This window comes from Platalea leucorodia (assembly GCF_965183815.1).
Source record: "Platalea leucorodia genome assembly, chromosome: 19".
NCBI classification, from domain to species: domain Eukaryota; kingdom Metazoa; phylum Chordata; class Aves; order Pelecaniformes; family Threskiornithidae; genus Platalea; species Platalea leucorodia.
Genome location: NC_138841.1, coordinates 4,375,885 through 4,398,601, shown reverse-complemented (window position 1 = coordinate 4,398,601; position 22,717 = coordinate 4,375,885). Strand labels below are relative to the sequence as shown.

At 61.9% G+C, this 22,717-nt stretch overlaps 2 protein-coding genes across 3 annotated transcripts; both read left to right on the top strand.

Moving 5' to 3' along the window:
• Positions 1 to 538: 538 nt before the first annotated feature.
• On the top strand, positions 539 to 10,180 carry PPM1J (protein phosphatase, Mg2+/Mn2+ dependent 1J; the record flags this gene model as incomplete). The annotated part of the gene is made up of 10 exons (XM_082330123.1): positions 539 to 780; positions 2,369 to 2,495; positions 3,016 to 3,339; positions 3,894 to 4,006; positions 5,551 to 5,635; positions 7,290 to 7,408; positions 7,636 to 7,699; positions 7,877 to 7,984; positions 8,172 to 8,323; positions 8,603 to 10,180. 10 exons carry the CDS (start codon positions 539 to 541, stop codon positions 8,748 to 8,750), a joined length of 1,482 nt encoding a protein of 493 aa, XP_082186249.1. The 3' UTR covers positions 8,751 to 10,180.
• A 2,018-nt stretch (positions 10,181 to 12,198) lies between these two features.
• RHOC (ras homolog family member C) lies at positions 12,199 to 22,152 on the top strand. Of its 2 annotated transcripts, XM_082330442.1 has the most exons (6): positions 12,199 to 12,237; positions 13,567 to 13,639; positions 20,267 to 20,424; positions 20,705 to 20,825; positions 21,143 to 21,273; positions 21,448 to 22,152. In XM_082330442.1, exons 2-6 carry the CDS (start codon positions 13,633 to 13,635, stop codon positions 21,619 to 21,621), a joined length of 591 nt encoding a protein of 196 aa, XP_082186568.1. In that variant the 5' UTR covers positions 12,199 to 12,237; positions 13,567 to 13,632; the 3' UTR covers positions 21,622 to 22,152. The 2 variants fall into 2 exon arrangements, with proteins under 2 accessions (XP_082186568.1, XP_082186569.1); XM_082330443.1 differs by lacking the exon at positions 13,567 to 13,639 and having other exon boundaries at positions 12,218 to 12,237.
• Positions 22,153 to 22,717: the final 565 nt, after the last annotated feature.

Genomic DNA, 22,717 nt, shown 5'->3' with positions numbered 1-22,717 from the left:
GCCCGGCATGGCCGCGGGTGGGTTGGGTTTCACCGATGAGCGCAGGGAGAGTGACAAAGCGCCTGACACTGGAAGGGGATGTCGCATCGGAGTAGGTGGCTCTGCTGGAGCCCTGGGAAGACCCAGCCAGGACACCCATCTGCCGGCAAAGCACAGGACGGGGAAGAGCCACGCGTGGGCAGGGCGAGCCTGTCTCTCCCACAGCCCCATCTCGCCGCTGCCCCTCTGCCTCCCGCAGCCGGTAAAAGACTTTCCCAGGGCGGCTTCTCTCGGGCCGCCGCGCTGCGCGGCTCCGGCTCAGCCCCCGGGGCCGGGCTGGCAGCTCCCGCCGCGTTTCGGGTGACTCCCCGCGGAGGGGGGGGCTCTCCCTGGGCCGGGAGACACCGGGAGCCGTCCCGCCTCGCCGACCGAGCACCCGCGGGGCGATGCGCTGAGCGGCGGCTCCCTCCCCGCCGGGGCGGGCCGCGGGGCGGGGCGGCGGGCACGGCCGGGCTGGGCTGGGCTCGGCTGGGCTCGGCTCAGCTGAGCCGGGCTCGGCATGCTGCTGCGGGTGCGCGCCGCCGTGGCGCAGCTGGTGGCGGGGCTGGGGGCGGGGGGGCAGCCCCCCGCGGAGCCCCGCGGCGGGGACGAGGGGGCGGCGGCGGCCACCTCCTTCTGCCGGCCGGCCTTCCTCCAGCTGACACCCGAGGAGCTCCGCCGAGCCGACGACCACGCCGGCCGGGCGGTGCAGAGCCCCCGCGACGGCCGCCGCCGCCTGCCCTGGAGCACGGGCTACGCCGAGTGAGCGGGGCCGGGGCCGGCAGCGGGGTCTGGGGTGCCCCCGGGGCCGGGAGCGGGGTCTGGGGCCGGCAGCGGGGTCTGGGGTGCCCCCGGGGCCGGGAGCGGGGTCTGGGGCCGGCAGCGGGGTCTGGGGTGCCCCCGGGGCCGGGAGCGGGCCCCGGGGCCGGGAGCGGGGTCTGGGGCCGGCAGCGGGGCCGGGAGCGGGGTCTGGGGCCGGCAGCGGGGCCGGGGGCGCCCCCGGGGCCGGGAGCGGGGTCTGGGGCGCCCCCGGGGCCGGGGTTCCCCGCAGCTGGACGCGCTCCGGTCGGGGGCTTTGCAGCCCGGGGAGGGTGGGACTGGCAGCGCTCGGCCCCGGAGCAGGATCCTTCGGGACTAAAGTGGGTCGCAGCCAGCCGGTTTCTTCCGAAGTAGCAGATGGGAAGCTTGCTCTTTAAATGCCTGCTGATGGGAAAGCCGTCAGCGTGGGTTTATGCTCTTACCCGTCCCCGAGGCTTTCAAGCTCTCCTGTCTTTTTTGTTTTCTGCGTTTATCTGCTCGGCACCCGCTGTCACTGATGGGGAACTGACACCGGGGGGTGAAGGAACTGCTGCGGCTCTGCAGGACTCGGGGGGAGGAGGGAATTGAAGCTGTCTTGGGAGTGGGACCTGATTTCGACTTCCCCTTCAAGGGCCTGATTCTCTTCTCCTTTTACTCGCTGCCAGTTTCACCCTTAACTGAAGGCAGGTGGGGAAGGTCAGGCTTTGCAGGCCACCCTTGCTGCTCAGTGCTGTCAGTCTGCCCCCCCATCCCTTGCTCAAGGTGATCTTCCTATGTCCTAGGGAGATTTTTGAGATGTTAATTTGCTCCAGGAGATACTGAGGTAGGAGTACGCAGAGCAAAAACCACCCTCTGCTCAGCAGCAAGACTTCTCTTCTATCTCCCGAAACGTCTTTCTGCAAACCACTTGAGAAGTCTGTGCCCAAAGAGCTCATCCTGTTGTACATATTTACTGCTTCCTCCTGTAGGCAGGTTTTGCAATCTAGACCTGCAATCTGCTTTGCCAGCATAGGTTGTGAAAAGTTAGTCTGAATCTTTTTGCAAAAGTTCTGCTGGTTTCATCTTCATCACCTTCTCTCCTCCTTCCCTGCGGCATCTGCTCCCTCTGAGAGGTGCTGGGTGTGATGGGACATGGATGAGGCTGTAATCTCTTTGCTGAGTGTCCATGAGTCCTGGCTGGCGGGGCTGGGGGGGGGGGATGTTGAGGCTGGTGCAGGTTTTCAGGCAGTTGCTGTGCTTGGGGCAGTGCTAGGGACCTGCAGCAAAAAACCCAGCTTTTTCTGGTCGCCTCCTTCGGTGGATGCCTGGATGGCTGCTCTCCCCTGGACCCAGCTGTGCTGGTGGGAGGGAGTACTGCCGCTGGCCCCAGATCAGCGCCTGCAACTGGTCTGGGACGTCTCCTTGCCTGGCTGCTGCTGCCCCAGACAAGGCAGGAGCACTGCGGAGAGCATCCCCGGGGACCTGGGGGTCGGGGGGGGGGGGGGGATGAGGTGCTGCGGGGTGGAGCATGGTGTGAAAGAAAGAGCCTTTATACCTTGTTTCCTCCTGGCAGGGTGATAAATGCGGGGAAGAGCCAGCACAACGAGGACCAGGCGTGCTGCGAGGTGGTGTTTGTGGAGAGGAGGCCCAGCCCGAGGGGCCGGCTGCCGTCCAGGGAAGATGGCGGGGAGCTGGACGGGGTGAGAGCCGGGGCGGCGTGCGCAGGCAGGGACACGACAGGGAGGGTGCCCAGCGGCAGGGCGCGAGATGGGGCACGTGGCGGTGCGTGCGCACCGGGGATTCCCTCGGGTCCCAGACCAGCTGCCCCTGCTCCCTGCCAGCTCCTGCCATCATCCTCACCGGCCCGCGCCAGGGCTCACTGGCCTGGGGAGGCCGCTGGCCCGCGTGCCCCAGTGGGCTGTAGAGGTGGCTGCCATGCTGGCCCTGTCATGCCTCCCCTTCGGAGGAGCCGGCTGCCGGAGACGCGCTGCTGGCAGCACGAGGTTTCTGACGCAGGGCTGGGCTCGAGCCAGGGACCGGCTGTGTCCAGACACCCTTGATCAACTGCCCGCATCGCTCCTGCCCGCGCTGGCCTGGGACCTGCGAGCCGGAGGCAAAGCCCCGTGTCGCTGTCCTCAGCTGGTGACCCCAGCTGCTCCAAATTCCCTGTCCCATCTGCTTCCTCACAGGCTCGCTAAACCTTCCTGTCTCTCCCTGCAGGGCAGGAAGGGTTTTTATTTCCACTACTGGGCCTTGTTTGATGGGCATGCAGGCAGCGGTGCTGCTGTCATGGCATCCAAGAGGCTTCACCTGCACATCTGTGAGCAGCTCCGGGACCTCGTGGACATCCTGCAGGACCCCTCTCCGCCTCCCATCTGCCTCCCGCACGACGCGAGGGCCAGCCCTGTGGAGCCGGGCCGGGTGCCCCTCGCAGAGGACAACGGGGAGGTCCCCAACGATGCTGTGCCGCGGTTTCACCTGGAGAAAGCCGTCTCTCATGAGAGCCTGGTGATCGGTGCCATCGAGAACGCCTTTAAGCACATGGTGAGTTTGCCCCCGCCTGCAGGGATGCCCAGGTATCCCCCGGGAGCATCTCTGTCTGTGTCAGCATTGGCTTGTCCCCTCTGGCAAAAGGCAGCTCTGCAGCAAGGAGGGGGCTGCAGCGAGGGCTCCTAGCAGGATGGTCTTGGAGAGGGTGCTGCGATGCTCTCCCATATTTGGGGGGTTCAGGACACAGAGGCTTTGGGCTCTGGCCCCATGTGGGTGCAGAGGGCTTCGTTGCACTTCATTCCAGCAGTCCCAGCTGCTCCCCTCCTGTCTTGCTCTTTCCTGCCCTCTCCACCGCCCCAGTGAAGCCGTGTCAGCTGCCCCGCAGGACCCCTCTGCCCCCCCAGCCCTGCAGCTGCCCCTGGGCTGCGTGGGGGAAGGTGCCTGGGCCCCGGCTGGCTGCTGCTCCTCACCTGGAGCGGGGTCTCAGCTTGGCCAGCAGCCGAGGTGCTGCTGGAGCAGCCAGGCGCTATTTTGGGCTGCTTGCAGCTTTGCTTGCTGGCACGGGGCCGCCTGCCTGACCTGCCTGGAGCCGCTCTCTGTCTCCACAGGACGACCAGATCGAGCGGGAGCGAGCGTCCCAGCGCCTGTCCGGGGGCTGCTGCGCCCTGGCTGCCGTCTACCTCATGGGCAAGTTCTACGTGGCCAATGCCGGTGACAGCAGGTACAGCCCCACCGGGCAGCCCCCACCTTTCGCCCGGTAATCGGGGAGCACCCCGGTAGAGCAGGGCCGTGCTGGAGGCATGGCTGGCGAGGAGCACCCAGCTCCATCCCTGAAGCTGGGCTGTTTTGGAGAGGGCAGAGGCAGCAGGACCAGGCAGAGCCACCCCCTGCCTGCCCGCACGCCCCGGGGACAGCGTGCCCTGCCGTGATCTCTGTGTTTGCCCGGTGCACAGAGCGGGCTGCAGAATCACCTCCCAGAGTCTGGGACTTGCTCCCTGCCTTCCCGGCAGTGTCCCGTCTGCTTCCCAGATGGCTCTGGATCACACCGCAGCCCTTGGTGCCAGCGCTGCCCTGGGCTGTGAGTTGGGGAGTGAAAATTGCCCTCAGCAAAGCTTTCAGAAATGTGCAAGACGTCATTTTAGGGCACACTTCATACCAGTAAACTTTTTCAGAAGGAGGACATGCAAATCTGTGTGCAGACAAGTCCCACAGGAGCTTGGAGCCCAAGGATTTTGACCGATACCTGCATTTCCTTGGGTGCGTTACTGTAATTGCGCCTGGGTGTGTTCGCACCCCCCAAGCAATGGCAGGAAGGCAAGTCTACCGTATGCTGAGGGTGAAGCTGGTTTGAGTTGCCCTGTATTTGCTGCAGGGTTAGCTTGTCCTCAGCAGTGTCAGGCCAGCAAATACAGGCTCTGGTAAATTGTCTGAGGCTGGAGGACGTGCTTCCAGCTCTGAGACAGAGGAGGAGGAGACTCTTCATGCCTCCACTTTTGGGTGCGGGGCCCCTCCATGGCAGCAGCGGCCAGGCACCAGCTGTGCAGGATGGCAGCGTGCGCAGGGTCCCGAGGCTGTAACCATGCCTCTGAGCAAGGGTCTGTGTTCCCTCCTCTGGCATCAGATGCTGCCAGAGTTTGGCCCAGCCAGGTCCTGCATCCCTGGAGGAGACCCGCGGCCCTAGGCAGGACAGCAGGTGGGACAGCTGGGCCACCAGCGTTGGAGATCCTCAGTTCCCCCCATGACATCCAGAAACATCTCATAATCAGACTTTTACTTTTTTTTAACACATCAAACAATCGGACCGGTCCCAGCAGCGACCCGCAGTGCTGGTGTGGGCCGGGCACTTGCACCCATGTCCTGCTGCTGGCGATTTCTGCCCGTCTCGTGCGTGGCTCCCCTCTAAAGGAGAGTTCGCCACCTTTGTGCTGCTCCTTTTCTAAGCATATCCTATCCTTTGGTTTGCTCTGCTTCATTCCCCTCTGCCCCATGCTTCTCTTCCATTTTCTCTTCCTCCCTGCCCCTGTCCTGCGGAGGAGGGAGGCCTGCCCTGCCCGCCCCGGGGGCGGTGGGGCCAGGGGGGCTTAGCTGCAGCGGAGCCAGCAAGCAGCCCCCGGCTCGGGGCTGGGAAGAGGGCAGGCAGCAGAGGGGAAGGGGCTGCACCGCCTGGGCAGCCGTGCAGGGAACCAGCCCCGAGAGCCAGGCTTAGCTCCCCTGCCACGTCTCCTCTCCTCCTCTCTAATCTCATCCTTCCATGTTTCATTGCAGGGCCATTATCATCCGTAATGGGGAAATCATTCCAATGTCCAGGGAGTTTACTCCAGAGACAGAGAGGCAGAGGCTGCAGTTTTTAGTAAGAAAGACCTTTCTTCTAACCTCATTCCTGCTGAACCACCTCCCAGCCCCTTCCCAGCCCCCCCCCGCTGCCTGCCAGGCTGCCTTCTTGGCAGGGTCCTCGGGGATGAGGGCAGCCCCACAGCTGGGACCTGCTGATGGCACTTGTCCATCCCAGTCAGCTCGCTGGGTTGGGGAGAGGCGCTGGGATGCGGGGAGCTGCCCTGGCTCACTGGTGTGGGGGCATCTCGTGGCTGGTGGAGCCCTGGTTTGCTGCGGGGTCAGCGTGAGGGGCCGTGCCTGCGAGCCTGGCCCGGCCAGCACCTGGGGATCCCAGGCTCTCGGCACGGGGCCGGTTTGGCACGGTTGCATGGAGCCAATCCGGTCCATCTTGTCCTGCTCCTGCCTGGGGAAAGGGGAGCATCGCCTGCCCGGGGTGGGCGCCCGCCTGCCGCTGCTGCAGGAGCACTGGGCTGGCTTGCGCAGTGACCGGGAGGAGCGCGGCTCTGCTCCCTCCACGCGTCGTGCTCCCTGGCACGGTCGAAGGAGCTGCAGCCCTTGCGCCGAGTCCTAGTTTCTTCCCCGGCTGCTCCCTGGGGAGGCAGGGAGCTGACGTGTGCCAGCGGGTTTGTAGCTTTCTTCCTGAAAGCTCCCTCTCCTGCCTGGCCTGGACAAACCCCCATGTGCCACACAGGGAGGCTTTTTAAGGTTATAAAGACCTCTCTGACAGCAGCAGAGAGGAGGAGGCGTTTGTGTTGGAGGAGGTCTTGCTGGATGTGATTTCCCGGCTTGCAATGTGCTTGGAAAAACACTGAGGCATTTTTGCCTGAATCTATTTTTGAATGACCGAGAGGAGGAAACCGCTGTGAGTGGGATCCTCTCCAGCCGGCTGCGATGGGCAGGGCGCAGGCAGGGGGCCAGGCACACACTTGCTCCCCTGCACCGTGTCCAGACCGTGGTCAGGCCCCCCCCCCCCAGAGCGGGACGGGGCTCTCCATGCCTCTGCACCAAACTCCCATGTTCCCAAGGGCTCTCCTCCTTTCTTTCAGCTCTTTCTTCCTCCATCTGCATTTTTCCAGTGCTGTCCCTATTCCTGGTCCCCTGCATGCTGTGCTCCAGGAGGCCCTGGGGCTGTCATGCTGCCCCGGGCAGGGGCCCTGTGCTGCTTCTCATCCCTCATCACGGCCGCTGTCGGGACACAGTTTCTGAAAAGACCCATCGGCTCTTTTCCTCGGGCGAGTGCTGTGCCCTGTGCTGAGCCTGGGGTCCTGGGAAGTTTGTGGCTCTGACTCCTCCTGGGCAAATTCCAGCTTCTCCTGGAATTTGTTGGGTTTTGATCCCTTTTGGAGATCCTTATTTCCCAAAACTCTCCATGCAAAAGCTTCACGTGCTTGCTGGGTGTTAGCATGGCTGTCCCCAGCTCTTGTCTCCCCTCTGGGTGTAGCACAGATGGGTGATTTGAAGCTGCTTTACCACCAGCAGTTTGAGTTGCAGCAGAGCAGCTTGATGTTATCCCCACCACAAAACACCACAGCCGGGGTCCCGGCAGGCTGGTGGGTCGCGGTGGTGGTGCCCGGCGAGGTGCTGCAGGCGGTGCTGGCCGGCGGGACAGGCGATGCTGTATGGTTCCTGCTCTCCCGGCCCCGCAGCTGAGCCACCGCTTCATCCCGCAGGCGTTCCTGAGGCCCGAGCTGCTGGGGAAGGAGTTCACCCACCTCGAGTTCCCCCGCAGGATCCAGCCCAAGGAGCTGGGGAAGAAGATGCTGTACAGAGACCAAAACATGAACGGCTGGTAACCCCCCAACCCATGGGAGGCTCCGTGCCAAGAGGCGGTGCTGGGGTCCCGCTGCACGTGGCCGCCCGGCTCCAGCATCCCTTCTGCGGGACGGGGGCTGTGGCACGCTGGGTACCCGGGTCTCAAAGGGGCCTCATCCTGGGGGATGCTGTGTCCCAAGCGGGGAGGGGAGGTGCTGGAAGCCTTCACCTGCTGACACGTTGTCTCTGGCTTATTTTAACCAGGGCTTACAAAAAGATAGAAGAGGATGACCTGAAGTTCCCGCTTATTTATGGGGAAGGCAAAAAGGTGAAGTGCTGTGGCAGGAACTGTGCGGGCTCGCTTCCCGCCAGCCCTCGCTGAATCGGGGGTTTCCAGCCTGTTTTTGCTCATGCTGTTGCTGCTGCAATGCCACCAATTCTCAGCTGGGAATGGAAGTGGAGATGAAGTGGCTTAAAGTTTTCTTTTGGTTTTGTCATTCCCCAGGCTCGGGTGATGGCTACGATTGGGGTCACGCGGGGCCTGGGAGACCATGACCTCAAGGTGTTCAGCTCCAACATCCACATCAAGCCTTTCCTGTCCTGCTTCCCAGAGGTGAGCCTGGCTGCCGGCCACTCCGTGCCCAGGGGTTTCTGCAACGGCCGAAGATGGTCAGGGTGACCAGATCCCCGGTGTGCCCAGCACAGCGGCTCAGGGCAGTGCCAGTGCTCGCCTGGGCTCTCTGGGAGCCTCCTCTGCCTCTCTGCCCCTCACCCTTGCATCTTGCCCCATTGCTTGCCAGGTCAGGGTTTACGACCTCACGCAGTACGAGCACTGCCCTGATGACGTTCTGGTCTTGGGCACCGACGGGCTCTGGGATGTCACCAACGACAAGGAGGTGGCTGGCGTGGTGATGGAGGTGCTGACGAGTTATGAGCCCAATGACCCATGCAGGTGAGCTGAGTGGGCAGCGGGACGAGCGTGTCCTGCTCTAACATCTTCCTTGCTCCTTGGAGCAGCGTTGTGGCCACCCGTCCCTCTGGCCTTGGGACTGGTGCTGTCGTTCCGCAGCAGGCAATGCTCCCGTGGATGTGCATGTCTGAGCTCTGATCTCTCCTCTCCAAAGGACTCTCCTGCTCCTCCAGGTTCTTCCTTGCCAGGGGCTGCAGTGTGTTGCATCAGGGAGTCTGTGGGCTCTGGGGTTGCTGCTGAGCTGCTGTGCTTTGCCCCCAGGTACACCATGGTGGCCCAGGAGCTGGTGGTGCGGTCCAGAGGGGTGCTGAAGGAGCGGGGCTGGCGGCTGGCCAACGACAGGCTGGGCTCTGGCGATGACATTTCTGTCTTTGTGATCCCTCTGGGCGGCCCAGGCAACTACACATGATGCCTAAAGACCCCAGGGCGGAGGGGCTCACCTTGCCTGGATGGAGAGGAGCAGGACACGGGTGCTGCCTTGGGCCACCTCTCCCCTGAGCACTTGTTTCCTGAGCCGACCGCAAGAAGAGTAAGAAACCCGGAGCTTCTGTCTGTGCCCCTGCCCAGAGCATCCCCCTCCACCTGCTGCATCCCAGCCCTGGGTGGAGATGGAAGGGCCTCGGACAGAGAGCAGGGACTGGGGTCAAGGGATGTTTTTTCATGCTGCCACTTCCTTGATTGCTGTGAAAAGCCTAAATCCTCCCTGGCTTCTCGGTGCGTCCTTTGCACCTGGGCCTGGGTGCGCTGGTTCCAGCAGCGTGCGACGGCCGTCGGGCTGGTGGGGCACTTGTACCTGGAGAAGCGTGTGCTTGCTGCTGCAATCATCTCCTCTCCCCCCACCCTGTGACACTTGCACTGGTGACACCGAAGCTGCTGTTGGGGCTGGGCGCTGGGGCCGGGGCGGGCTGTGGCCTGGGGTGAAGCCCTGCCGGCAGCTGGGCGATGCTCAGCCCGGTAGAAGTCTGGTTGTGGGTGGTGTGGTGGTGGGCAAGCCCCACGACTGACATCCCAGCTTTGTGCTTGCCCTCTCCGGCCCCTCACGCCTTCGTCCCAGCCACGTACCTTGTCTTAGTCTCCGGTTTGGGAGGATGGGGCGGCACTGGGTCACTGCGGCGCGCCGAGAGCCCCTGGGAAGGAATGGGCTATTGCACTTGCACTGGCTGTGCCATGGGTTCTGCCCCCACCCCTCTTCATGCCTTGGATCACTGCTGTGTTTCTGGAGCCAATTATTTGTTATTAACTGGGGAGCTGAGCTGGAAAATGTCTAAATCCTTTCTTGTTGTAGGGAGTCTGTATGAATATACGTCTGTATTTTTGAGTGGTTTTAAGTTGGCCACTGCTGAGCAGCAGTTGCGCACAGAGCAGCCCTATTCAGCCAAGCTTAACAGCTTAAGCGTGCTGCATGGATCTGCTTAGCTGAGGGCTGGAAACCCCCAAGGAAAGCAGCTTGGTTGTGACTGGAGGCGGGGGAAGACAACTCCCTCCTTTTTCTTAATAATCTCAGAGTTGGTGCTAAGCAGAGCTGTAGCAGCAGTTGATCTCTGCACAGTATCTTATTTTGCACCGCGCGTACCTCTGACCTGGAGGATGCGTTTCCTGGACCTCTGCAGAGCATTGCATCCTCCCAAAACGTGAGGGATGATCCTGTCCTGGCAGCGTGGTGATGGGGAAAGCTGGGCTGCGGTCCCGTGTTTTGGAAAGGCTCTGTGGCAGCGGGGGTTTGTGTCCTGCTGTTGCTGGGTGCAGCCAGCTCTTGTCAGGTGTCGCCTCTGGTGAATGTTGTTTGTCTCGTGTAATCAGTGAGATGTAAATAAACTGGATGCACTTAATGGGAAGTGAAAGTTATCCAGCAAGATTTTAACCTGTTGACATCTTCCGTGCTGAAGGGAGCAGGGAGTGGTACTGGGGCCGGGACCCTGTCCTGGCGTAGCACTCTGTGTTTAAATAAAGGTTTTGCCACTTGCAATCCCATTTCAAAGTCTTTCTTGGCAGAGCTCCTGCAAAGAAGACTTACCCAAAAGCCAATTAGCTCTGACTAATTTATGTAATTAATGGGAGCAAACAGGCCCAGAGTGAGCCATGTGAGCTGCTGTCCCTCTGCCCTTGGCGCTGGCCAGACCTTGTGGAGCATCCCTCCGGTGCCCACGGGGAGTGGGAACCGCTGCTGTGCGGCCCGTCTCTGCGCGGGGGCTGCTGGCTGGGTTTGCCCGGGGCTGGCGCAGGGGCACGGCGCTCTGGGGCGGGCAGTGGCCAGCCTGGCAGGGACAGGGCTGTGGGGTGGGTCATAACCCAAAACAGGACCCGGCTGGTAAGTGCTGGATGAGGATGGGCTTGGGTGAGGATGGAAAACCAGCAGGCAGCAGCCTGGGCTGCCCTCCCTGCCTGCTCCCCGCTGCAGGCAGCATCAGGACGCAGACGGGGAGTGGAGGGGAGGAAAGGCTGATGGTTTCCCTGCTCGTGGGGTCGGGTCCCTCCTTCAGGGAGTGGGGTGGGCTGTGGATGGCGGCACAGCTCTGCAGGCTGTAGCTTCCAGGGCTGTGGCTGTGCCGGAGAGGCAGGACATCTCTCTGGGAGCTCAGGCAAGCCAGCAGCAGCTCCCCCCTGCCTCTAGGGTGGGCTGCCAGCTGTCACACGTCCCCTGACTGCCACCGTTCCCCCCGGTGCTCCTGATGCTCACACACGTTGTCCCCACATCCCACAACTTGTTTGCGCAGCCCTGTTGCCCCAGCGCAGTGCTCTTCATGCCGGTGGCTGAGAACCGGTTCTGCTTTTCCAGGTCACTGCCTGGGAGCTGCTGGGTAAGGCAAGGAGGCAGAGGCTGCATTTAAAGCTTCCTCTGTGGTTCCCTTTTTTACTAAGGAAACATTTCCTTTGGAACCAGCTCCTGGCCTGGGGCTTGATAAATTGAGAAAAATTGTCTCCGAGTCCTTAAAATAGCAGCAGTTTATGAGCCTGGGTCTGGGCCAGGACCCTGGGGCCGCCTTTCCCTGGCTGAGCGGCTGCAACTCAGCCCTGCAGCTGGGGCGGCGCAGGGGGGAGCAGCCCGGTCCTCCCTTGCTGGCGGCCCGCTGCGGGCGAGGGGAGCCTGAGCCCCCGCCTGCAGCTCTGGGGTCGTCTCGGTGCGGGGCCTGATGCATCACGGCCCCTCTGCCAGTGCCCCTGCGGAGGGGACCGGGGATCCTGGGGACAGGGCATGTCCCTCGCGTCCCCGCTGTGGCTGTTATGGTGGGAAACAGGGCCTTCCCCAAGGAGCGAGCAGCCAACTGGGCAGCACATGGGGGATGCAGGAGGGGTGCGATGGGGTTCGGCTGCTGGCCCCTGCTGGGATCTGCCTTCCCTGGCAGAGCTCGCCTCTCGCTGCCGGTGGCTCTTGGCGCTGCCATAAATAATGGCTCACGGGGGGAAAGGCGTCTCCTCGAGAGGTGCTGCGATGGTGGCGGGCTCCTGGTTAGGGGGCAAAGCGCGGGGTGGTCTGTGCTATTGGTCCTACCTGGAAGGGGAGTTTGGGAGCAGCAGCTCGGCCCTTCCCGGCAGCGCCGGGATCGCCCCTCTCCCGGCCTGGCGTCAGCGACCTAAAACGGGAAAAAACCCCGCGGGAGCCCAGGGGCTGGGGCTGCGGGCACCCCCCTGCCCCGCGGCGTGCGGCCAACGCGGGGACGGGGCCCGGGTGTCCGCGCAGCCGGGCTGGGGGCTGCGCTGTGGGGAAGGGACACGGCCCCGGCACCGCCCTGCGGCTCGGCTCAGTTCGGCTCGGCTCAGTTCGGCTCGGCTTAGCGGAGCGCGGCTCGGAGCGCTGCCGCCCCGCCCTCCGCGGGCGGCCCCCGGACGGGGCGGTGCCGCCCGAGCTGCGCTGCGGGGCCGGGGCCGGAGCCGGGAGCGGGGCAGCGGCGAGAGAGGTGCGGGTTGGGCTGGGGGTGCGGGGGGCTGGGGGAGCTGAGCGGCGGGGGACTGCGGGCCGTGGGGTCAGTGCTGGGCTGGGGGGGGGGCGGGGGACTGTGGCCGGTGGTCAGTGCTGGTGTTGGTGCAACTGGGGTGTGGGGTTACTGGTGGGATGGGGGGTTGCTGGTACTGGTAAGGTGTGGGGTTACTGGTGGGTCTGGGGGAACTGGGGTCTGGGGTTACTGGTGGGGTGTGAGGTTACTGGTGGGGTCTGGGGGAACTACGGTGTGGGGTTACTAGTGGGGTCTGGGGGAGCTGGGGTCTGGGGTTACTGGTGGGGTGTGGGGTCTGGGGCACTGCCGGGGGAGCCGGGCAGGGGGGTTGGATGCCCCAGCCAGGCTGGGTGGGGTGCAGCAGGACGGGATGGGATGGGTGTGCCCGGGACGGGGTGGGCGTCCCTGGGTGTGGGGCAGGGATGGGTCAGTGGCAGTTTGGCCGCCATGGGTTGTCCCTCAAGGGCGGCCCTGGGCTGTGGGTCCCAACCTGCGGGTCCCGCCCAGATGGGGCTCCCCGCTGCCCCCCAACCAGTGACTGACCCAGGCCGGGCTGGGGCAAGAGCCTGGGGGCTGCTGTCCTGTCCCACCATCCCTCCTCACATCCCCCCGCTCCAGCAGCGTCCCTGCGTGCGGCCTTGCTCGCAGAGCAGCTGCTCTGTGTTTTCTTCAGAAAAAGGAAAAAAGTTCCCTTTGCTTACTGCTGAGCTCATTTTTAAACATTTATATTAGGGGGGCTTGCAGGGGAGGAGAAAACAATTGTGTAATGTCGTAGGAGCAAGGGAGCATTCCAAAACCATGACTGCGCGGCCCTTTCCAGCACTAACAATCTGGCAGCCAAGTTTTCCCAGTGGCCGCCAAACCCCCTAAATCCAGCCTCAGCCTCTCGACACCCCGGTGAAAGCGGCAGCGCGCTCCCCGGGTTGCTTCGCGGGGCGCAGCAGGGGTGGCTGGCAGCGGGGACCCGCTGGGCCACCGGGGCCGGGCAGCAGCACTGCCGCATCCCCGGCAAAGCGTTCAGGTTGTGAAACGGGAGATGGGGAGGTAGCACCTTTGGCCGTCTGTATTTCACTGAGACCAGTTGCCTTTTATTTTCATTTTTCCAAGTGCTTTCTGGTGTCCAAACAGTTTCAATTTATGTTCAGCTCCTCCTTCTCAGCTACAAGTAGTATAGCTAAAGGCTGTGTGGGATTTTACAGACCTTAAATTGAATCCATGTTCCTGACAGCTACAGCTTCTCTAGGGAAACGTTTTTTTAAGTAGAAAATAAGCCAAGTCACTATCTTCCAACAGGTTATCGGGAGCATATAACCAGGCTCACCTCCTAACTTGCTGTTTACACTGGAGAGGCGTATTGACATGAAAAGTAAGGAATGTATTAGCAAATATTGATTGGCCCTGGGGCAGCGGCAGTCAGGCATTGCACGAGCACAGGCATCTGCTGAGGTTGTGGCATGGTATTTGAAGCTTTCAGCAAGACACTCGTACCGCCGTGAGTCTGGGAAGGCTGGCACTTCCACGGGAGGTAAAATAAGAACATGGCATGATGTCCTTTGGAAAAGGAGGTAAGGGTAGGCAGCGTTTTCCCACAAAGCACAAGCACTTGTGGTTCAAGCTTTGTTTAGGCTTTAAAATTCTTCTGTTCCAAGTCCCTTTCTCTGTTTTGCTTGTGGATGTTTTTGTGGGATTTAGCAATGAAAACAAGCCAGCCTGGCCGCTCTGCTCCGGGTCTGGGTCTGGGCAGTTGCCCTTTGCTGCTGCGCTGGAGCGTGCTGTAAGCCCGGGCTGCCTGATCTTGCCTAAAGAATAGCTCACAACTTTAGAAAAAAATGTATAAGATCTAAAACTTAAGCACTGAGTTTGAGCTCCTGTTTTGATGGTCGCTCGTCATTTGGATATGGCAGGTCTAGGTCTTAAGAAAGAGCTTCAGGCAGCTTTCCCGGGGCTAAATAACGACGCTTTCCTCGGTGCTGGGTGCCGGGGAGTTTTGGCAGCGGTGGCAGGCGGGACGGGGAGGCTCCGAGCAGCGGGAGCTGGTGGGTGTGGGCGATGGTGGCTGGCGCGAGCGAGGGCTGGAGGCTGGTCTCCTCTGTGCTACACAGAAACGCACAGCTTGGCCTGCCCAGGGGCTACGTGAGCCCGAAATTGCAGATGCGGCTGTGCCAAAACCAGCACCGCTTTGATCCTCTTGAAGCTGAGATCCGCCCGGGAGCTCGGAGCCCGGGTTCCGCCCTGGCCGCTGCGTTTCCTTTGGCGTTGCTCTTCGCTTCAAGCCCTTTTTGGAACTTTTTTGTGCTTCTGTGTAAGAGTCCCTCTGATACCCGAGGCACGTGCCAGGTACCTTGTCCTGTGCTACCTTGGCCGTGATTTAGATGTCTTGGCAAATTAAATTCCCCTCGATGGGCATACCTGTCAGATTTTAATTTGGAAGTTTACTTTCTTTTTCATTGCACCAGCTGTGCCAGCAAGTCCTACCAGCTAAAACCGTTTCTGTTGTGAAGCACCACTGCGGGGCTTTCTGCTGGCAATGCATGCAAATGACCCGCGTACCTCTGCCATTCTGTCCCCAAACACCTTCAGTCCCCTTCCCGCTAATTTGGGGGCAGCTGCTGCCTTGGCACCCACTTTTGGGGGGCTCCCTGCTTGTGCTGATGGGAGCTGGGAGCTGTTGGTGGGGCAGGAGGAGAGCTGCTCCCGGGGGGCTCCGGAGGGAGGCACCCCCCGTGTCCCCGGCCCCTCGGGCTCTGGCAGGGCCAGTGGTGGCCTGGGGCTGACCAAAGCGGCTCTAGTTTGCCCGGTGGCGCCTCTCCGGGGTCCTGTCCTGAGGTGCCCTCGCTTGGCGCGCTCGGGCGGTGGCAGCAGCCCTGTGCACACACACGGCCATGTTTAGAAGTGGAGACAGCTTGTCCTTGGCTGCACTGGTTAGAAAACATTTTCTGTGTTCCCTGCTAGTGTTTCGTGCTCTCTGGATGCTGCGAGCTCCCTTAGGTCTTGTCTGCATTACAGGTTGCGCAGTTTGAGCTGAAGGCGTGTGTTTTGGGGTTTTTGAAACGCAGTTACGTGCCTCGTGGCGGTTCTAGCCTTGAGCCCGGTCTGTGTTGCATTAGCCCAGCTCCTTCCCAAACGAATTAAATCAAAACAGTCCAACCGAGCACTTGGATGCTTTGGTTTGTTAAACCATTGAAAAGTTTAGCAGAGCTGAAGACGCAGCAATGCCAGGAAGATCTCGATCTGTTCGAAGAGGTGGTTTTCCTTTTGTGGTTGTGTCGGGGGGTCCGGGCGGGTGCCTGGGCTGTGGGGTGACGGGTCTCCGTGCACCGGGCTGGCTGTTCCCTGAGCCTCCAGCCCGAGGGGAGCGACCAGAGAGCTGCCAGGGCAGAGGAAGATTTTCTGCTCATCCGACAGGCAGCCTGCGAGGAGATGCTTGGTGGCAGCTCTGCAAGGCAGGAACACGAGCCCCAGGTTTGTTCTCCCATCTTTGGCCAAGATCATCACCGGGGCAATGCTGGGGGCTGTGCGAGCGCTGCCTGGAGGCTTGACCCTCCTCCTTGTTCTGCTCTCCTCTGCTCGATCAGGGTGAGGAGGTTTTGTTCAGAGTGGGATATCTGTTGTCCCCAGGGGCGGTGGAGAGCTGGCCCTGCCGCGCTGGCAGTGCTGGGGGTGTCCCCATGAAAGGGCTGCTCCCAGCACGGCTCCATCCCTGCCAGCCCTGCCCTGCCCAGGCTTCAGGGTTGTGCCTCCGGCCAGGGCTGTGGGCAGAACAGAAAATCTGCTGGTTTTGCTGATAGGTGGTGTGACAGGTCCGGCCGGGGTGCGGCCGGCAGCAGCAGCGCTTGGGAACTTCTGCTTTAGAACAAAACCCCTCTGTCGGCTCGGGGAGCTCGAGTTTCGCCAAGGAGGTTTGTTGAAAGATTTCTGTCCCTAGTGCAATTCCTTCTTGAAAGCGTTAACATCTTTCTCTGCCGTTTCCTGAGATCCCGTAGCAGACGCTGGATGACGGACGCATCCTGCTGCCAGAGGAATTCCCTGTTTCCTGCCCAGCAGGAACTTCACATTTTGAGGCACGAAGCTGGGAGAGGCCAATAATGGAAGGGCTGTCCTGGAGCCCTGGCTGGTTTTATGGTGATGGCTTTAGAATAGCTGCTTGGAAAGCAGAGCAGAGCAATTTGGTTCCATTTTGCAATTTCTTGGCATGCCGAAGGAGCTGCCTGCTCAGGGTTAGGCTGGTGCTGGCAGCGCGGCACTGCCGGCAGCGGTGGCATGGATTAAACCCGCGGCCATCCCAGTGTCACCCCAGCCTGCCGCAGCAGCGGGCGCAGGGCCGGGCGCGGGAGCCCTGCGGGGTTTGGCGGTGCCGCTCCGCGGGAGGTGCCGGCACAAGGTTGCTGCTCCCTTTCGTTATCTCTGTGAATGAGCAGGAGGCATCTCTGGTGAGGCACCCAAAGTGCTGCTCACGCCCAAAAACCGCGGTTGCTGTATGGGCTGGGTTGGATTGCCGACATGGCTGGGCACCCTTTGCTGTAACTCAGGGTGGTTAATGCTCGGCAGAGTTTAAAATCTGAATTTCCATGTCTGGTGTGGGTGACCGTGTCCTTTTAATCATTTGGCCTGCCGGCAGTTGTAGTAAAGCTATCCTCCTCAAATTGTCTCCACGTTTTCTACTCTCTTTTACCCGCCCACAATCTGGGAACAGCGCAAGGTCCTTGGCATCGGGCAGCCCTGTCCCAGGGACTGGCCGCGTCCTGCTGAGTGACAGAGCATCCCTGGCAGCGGAGCTCATCTCTGCCCAAGCAGAGTGCCACCAGCATCTGGCATTGGTGTCGTGTTGGTTGGCTCACGGGGCGAGGGCACGGTCGGGGGCAGCCCAGCCGGCTGCTGCGGAGCGTGGTGCTCGCAGCCTCCTCACCCCCCTCGCCTTTGCACGCCGGCTCCGGATTAGTAATGGGCTATTTCTGGGCCACTCTCTGAGTAATGGAAAAAATTGTGCTGAGATTTTGGGTGGGGACAGTGCCTCTGCCTGCTGAGTCACCACTTGGCATCACGCCGGACTCGGGAGCTGCCGGGGGCCCGGAGCCGTCCCAGGTCAGGGTGGACACCGGAGGCTGTGGGAAGGAGCTCTGAGTACGGCGACTCTTCTTGGTTTGGAGCATCTCTGGTTCCTCCTGCCTCGTCCCAGCCTGGCTGCCTCTGCAGCAGGAGTCCGGGCAGCTGCCGCCCTCCTTGCCGGGACGGCGTGCGGGCAGGGGAGCGGCGGAGGGGAGCCGGCAGCCGTGCGGGGCTGGCTGCAGCACCGTGGGTTTGTTTTAGGCGTGATGTCTGGCAGGCTGGGCACGGGCAGGTCTCGATGTCTGTCTGGGAGCGGGTGTTTGTCTCCCCAGGCACCCGCTGTTCCTTGCGCTGCAGATGTGTCTCCTTCTGTGTTCTGTGGATTAGATAGCAGTGCGTCCCGCACCGCCTTTCTTCCTCTGTTTGTCTTTGAGATGCGGAGTCGCAAAGCAGCAAGTCACATCTTGCTGTGGGCAAAGGAACTTTCTGTCTAAGTAAATAGACTTTTTTATCTGTGAGCTCGCCTTTTTCCGTGCTGTGGAGATGATGGCTGGAGAGAGGATGAGCCTTTGATCAGACGAGAAAGATGGTTTGCAACAGGGGTGATGCATTTCTTGCGTCCCACGCTGTCTTCGAGAGCTTTCCCTCCTTGATTGGGCAGCAGGCTCCTCCAGCCCTTTTATCTGGCTCCGTAATACAAACATTGTGCCTCCTCGGGGTGAGCTTCCCTGCGTGGGGCTGCGGGTGCCCCTGGCCCAGCTGGGCCAGGCGGGAGCAGGAGGGCACGAGGAAAGGGACGGGAGCCTTGCGGGGGTTTCCCCGCCGTGCTCAGCCCCCGGTAGTGGGACCCTTTGAGCACTTTAGGTTTTTTTCCTCAACTTCAGTGTTGCACAAATGTGCTCGCCCTCTGTATAGACACGGTGCTCCACTGGGATGTGTGCTTAACGCCGAGGCTCGTGATTGAGGAGTGCTGGATCCTGCTGGATGGGGCCCTTCGTCCTCACTCTTCTCACCTTACAAGTGCCAGGTTACTATTTTTATTAATGGCTTCACAGCACTCAGCAGCCACGAACCGTTTCTGCTTCGGCTTGTAAGCCAAAGCGCTTGTAACCTGCAAAGATCTGGGGCTATGGCAGGATCTGGCCCCGGTCTGGGTGAAACCTTTCTCTCTTCTGCCCCAACCACGCGGTCAGTTGGGCAGTTTAGTTTGTGAGAGCTGGGGTGGTCCCCGAGACTTCCCAGGGGTTTGTGCGACGGCCCTGGGGAGGTTTTCTCCAGGCAGGAGCTTAGCGGTGACCTGCTAAGTATGCAGAGGAGAGGAGCTCTCTTCAGGCTGCTTTTGAAATGCAAGTCAGCCACTGAGTCTAATTTCTTAATCCTTCACTTGCAGCTAATTACGATGCAGCCTTACTCGGGTTTTTCTCTCTTCCTCCCGTTTCTGTCGGCGCAGGGCGCGGGTGCGATCACCCCAGGAGGGGACAGGCGCCAGGCCTTCGTTAGGGCTCGGTGTCGGTGCCCTGGCTAAATGCAAAGCTTGCGATGGCTGGGCCTTCCCAGCGTGATCCGCTCCCAGCGCTTGCAGCTCGGTGCATTAGCATAGGTGTGCGCATCCTCCCCTTCCCGCAGGGTTATTCCTGCTGAGCCTCCCCAAGGCTCCAAGCGCAACCTGCCCCTTCCAGTCCTGCTGCCCCGGGCAGAGGGGGTTCGGAGAGGGGCAGGGCTGGCTGGAGGACGTGGAGCGTCCCTGCCTTCGTGAGCAGTTTTCTGGTCGCCTGTAATTTCCCCCAGCCCGCAGAGCAGTGCGCACCTTAAACCCTGCGCTGTCAGTGTGTCTTGCCCGGGATTTCTGCGGGGACAGAGAGCTGGTGATGTGCTGCGGCTGCGTGTGGAGCGGGTCGGGCTCTTTGGACTGAAGCATCTGGGAAGTTGGGGATGGGCAAGAGATTTTGGGCTCGAGGTCGGAAAGGGATGTGAACCCACCATGGCTGATTTTCTCGTGCCTCCTTCAGATGCCACAGCAGGTGTTTTGTGGCATTCGTCCCGGGCGATTCCCAGGCTCAGCTGTAATCTCCTTTTGAAACTCAAGGATGTGAAGGCATAGTTTTACTTGCAGGACAGCATCCTTTTTTCTTGGGGCAGAAAGCAGCCCGCTTTACTGCGGGATTTTAGCTCTGTTTGCTGAGTGATGGCTGGCAGCTTCTCCTGCTGCTGGTGCCAGCGTTGGCTCTTGGCGGGTCTGTGGCAAAGACTCCTTTGTCAAACGGGCTGGGATGGGGCCAGCCCGGCGCCGGGTGCCAGGCACGCAGGTCGCGCTCGCCCGGACCTCCGAGAGCTCAGCTTGGTGCATTCCAGCTGCTGAGCGGATTATTTGGGAGCCAGCAAGCATGCCCGGGTGAAACCCGGAGTACAGGTTCTGCCCTGAAGAATTTATAATCTAAAATAAAAACAGCGTGTGCGCGCGCGACTCTGAGGTTGTCAAAAATCCCCTTTGCCTGGGGTGGTGGCACAGCGAGAAAGCCCAGCGCGGGAGGGATTGGATGGCGGGGCGGGAGCCTTGCTGCCGGTGGGGTGGGTAAGGCAGAGCGGTTCATCGTCTCGCACGAGGTCCCTGCGTGCAGCCACCGGCGCTTGCCGGGCCATCGGTGTGACGGTTCTGGCTGCGGTGATGGATGTAAGTGGTTCCAGTTGGGCTGGTTCTTGCAGTGCCTGTGAGCCGGTGCCCGTGCGGGCTGTGTGCGGGAGCTGGAGGTGCGCCCGGCGGGAGGCCGGGAGAGCCTGTGTCCCGGCAGTCACCGGCTGCTCGTGCTGGGGCGTGCCCAGGTGCCCGTGTCTGGTACCCTCCCGGGCAGTTGTGCCAGAGACTTTGGGGCACAGGGAGCCAGGAGGGGCTGGGAGCGTGGGCTGCCCACGGCTGCTCTGTCCCACTCACCCGCTCTTGTCCCTGCAGCGATGGCGGCCATCAGAAAGAAGCTGGTGATTGTGGGAGACGGTGCCTGCGGAAAGACGTGTCTGCTGATCGTGTTCAGCAAGGACCAGTTCCCCGAGGTCTACGTACCGACTGTGTTCGAGAACTACATCGCCGACATAGAGGTAGACGGGAAGCAGGTAGGGACCGTCGCGGGATGCTGGAGCTGTTCCCGTCCCCTCGCTCCCACGTTCCCGCGCTGGCCGTGCCACCGCCCGGCACTGCCGCATGGGTTGGTCCGTGCGGCTCGGATGCACCCGCAGCACTCGGGCTGCCCCACAGCTCCCGTGTTTCTGGGTCACCCTGAACCTGTCCCAGTTTGAGGAAGACCGTAGCTATAACTGAGGAAGATAAACCTGCTCGCTCCTGGCCTGCTGAGCCGTCTGCGAGCTGCTGAGCCACGTCCCTCTCCCCTCCCAGGTGGAGCTGGCCCTGTGGGACACGGCGGGACAGGAGGACTATGACAGGCTGCGGCCCCTCTCGTACCCGGACACGGACGTTATCCTCATGTGCTTTTCTATCGACAGCCCGGACAGCCTCGGTAGGGACCAGGGAGCGAGGGGGCACCTGGGGCTCCTGCAGGACTGGGTGCTGCTGCTAAACCCCCTGGGGTCTGGGAAGCCCCCGTGCCACCCCTCTGGGGGATGCCAGTCCCTCCCCTCCATCCGCTGGCTTTGCATGCGCTCCAGGAAAATGCTGGGAACTTGCGGGCTTGGCGGAGGTGGTGGGCGAGGAGGATGCCATGGGGCAAGCTCCCCCCTTCCCGTGGGAAAAGCCCGGTGCCGGTTCCCGTGGCGGAGAGGAGGCTGGGGGGGGGCAGCCCCTCGGCTCAGGGGGGTCCACATGTGCTTGTTGCAGAGAACATTCCCGAGAAGTGGACGCCGGAGGTGAAGCATTTCTGCCCCAACGTGCCCATCATCCTGGTGGGGAACAAGAAGGACCTGCGGAACGACGAGCACACGCGGCGGGAGCTGGCGAAGATGAAGCAGGTAGGGGCAGCCCCGGGTCCCGCTGCCTCGGCCAGCGACCCGCCTCTCCCCGTGCTGCCTCGCCGGGGCTCCCCTTTGCTGTGCCGGATCCTGGCGCTAAGGGCTGGATGCCCACTGTGCTTTTGCTGCTGTTTTCTGGCGATGCTCCTGAACCCCCTTTTTAATGCTTTCTAGGAGCCGGTGAAGCCAGAGGAGGGGAGGGACATGGCCAACAGGATCAATGCCTTCGGCTACCTCGAGTGCTCGGCCAAGACGAAGGAGGGCGTGCGGGAGGTCTTCGAGATGGCCACCCGCGCAGGCCTGCAGGTGCGGAAGAACAAGAAGCGCAGAGGCTGCCCGCTGCTGTGAGCAGCCCGGTGGGCCAGGAGGCAGCTGCCTGCGCCAGCACCCGGCTGCCCTGCGCCGCGCGGGGAGGGAGCGCTGGCAGACGGCTGAAGTGGGACCTCATGGTGCCGGTACCTGCCCCGAACCCTCTGCATGAGAGCTGCCACCCAAGCCTGTGGGGTGTCCCTGCGCGACCCCGGGGCCGTGAGGGGCCAATGCCTTCAGTCCTCACTGCTCTCTATGGGCTGGGCATTTGCGTAGCTCTCGGTGTCGCCCCGTTTTGTACTGATCTCCTTGGTTTCACCTCTCCTGTCGGGATTGCCGTGGTGTTCGCTCTCCCTCTCCAGCTCCGGGCAGGTGCCGCAGAAGCGGGAGGTGCCGCACACCAGCGTTTTATACAGACTTGCCCAGAGCAGCTTTCGGCCCCGTCTGTGTGCAGAGCCGTGCTCGGCCGGTGCCAGAAGCACTCCGCTCCCGGGACCCGCGCTGGGGCAGCGCCTCTGCCCAGCTCTGCCAGTAACGCCTTCTTCAGGTCTGCATTGGTTGTGGACTTAGCACCGGTAAACTGAACTGCGTAATTGGGAGAATAAATGCAAACTGGTATTTCTGTAATTGTAACTCTGCTTGTGTGGCATCCTTCTGGCTGTCCGTCGTGCCCCCGCGCTGGTCCGTGTGGCTGCCTCTGGGCTACGTGCTGCAGGGTAGGGGCCTTGCTTGGCCCCCAGCCCCTCTTGCTTCAGCCGCTGGCGCAGGATCAGGGCTCATCGGGGCAAGACCCTGGGAGCAGCTTATGTGGGAAGAGCCGGGCGGGAGCTCCCCAGCCGTACCCAGTCCCGACAGGCGCTGTGGTCATCGCTGGAGCCATGCCTCCTCTGTCACCGTCCTGGGGCAGGGCTGCAACAAGCCTGTCCCTGCTCCAGCAGCCCCAGCTGTGGTGGCAGGGCCCAGGACTTGACATCAATACACCATTTTTCCTCTAAAAATGTATTCCAAGGAAACAAAGCGAAGTGTGCCTGCGCGGCCGTGCCAGCTCTCGGGCCAGGCAGCTGCCTGGCCGGGTCCCTGCCTGCTGCCTGCAGCCCAGTCACCCGCTGCGGGCACTGAGCTCCCCTGCACACCC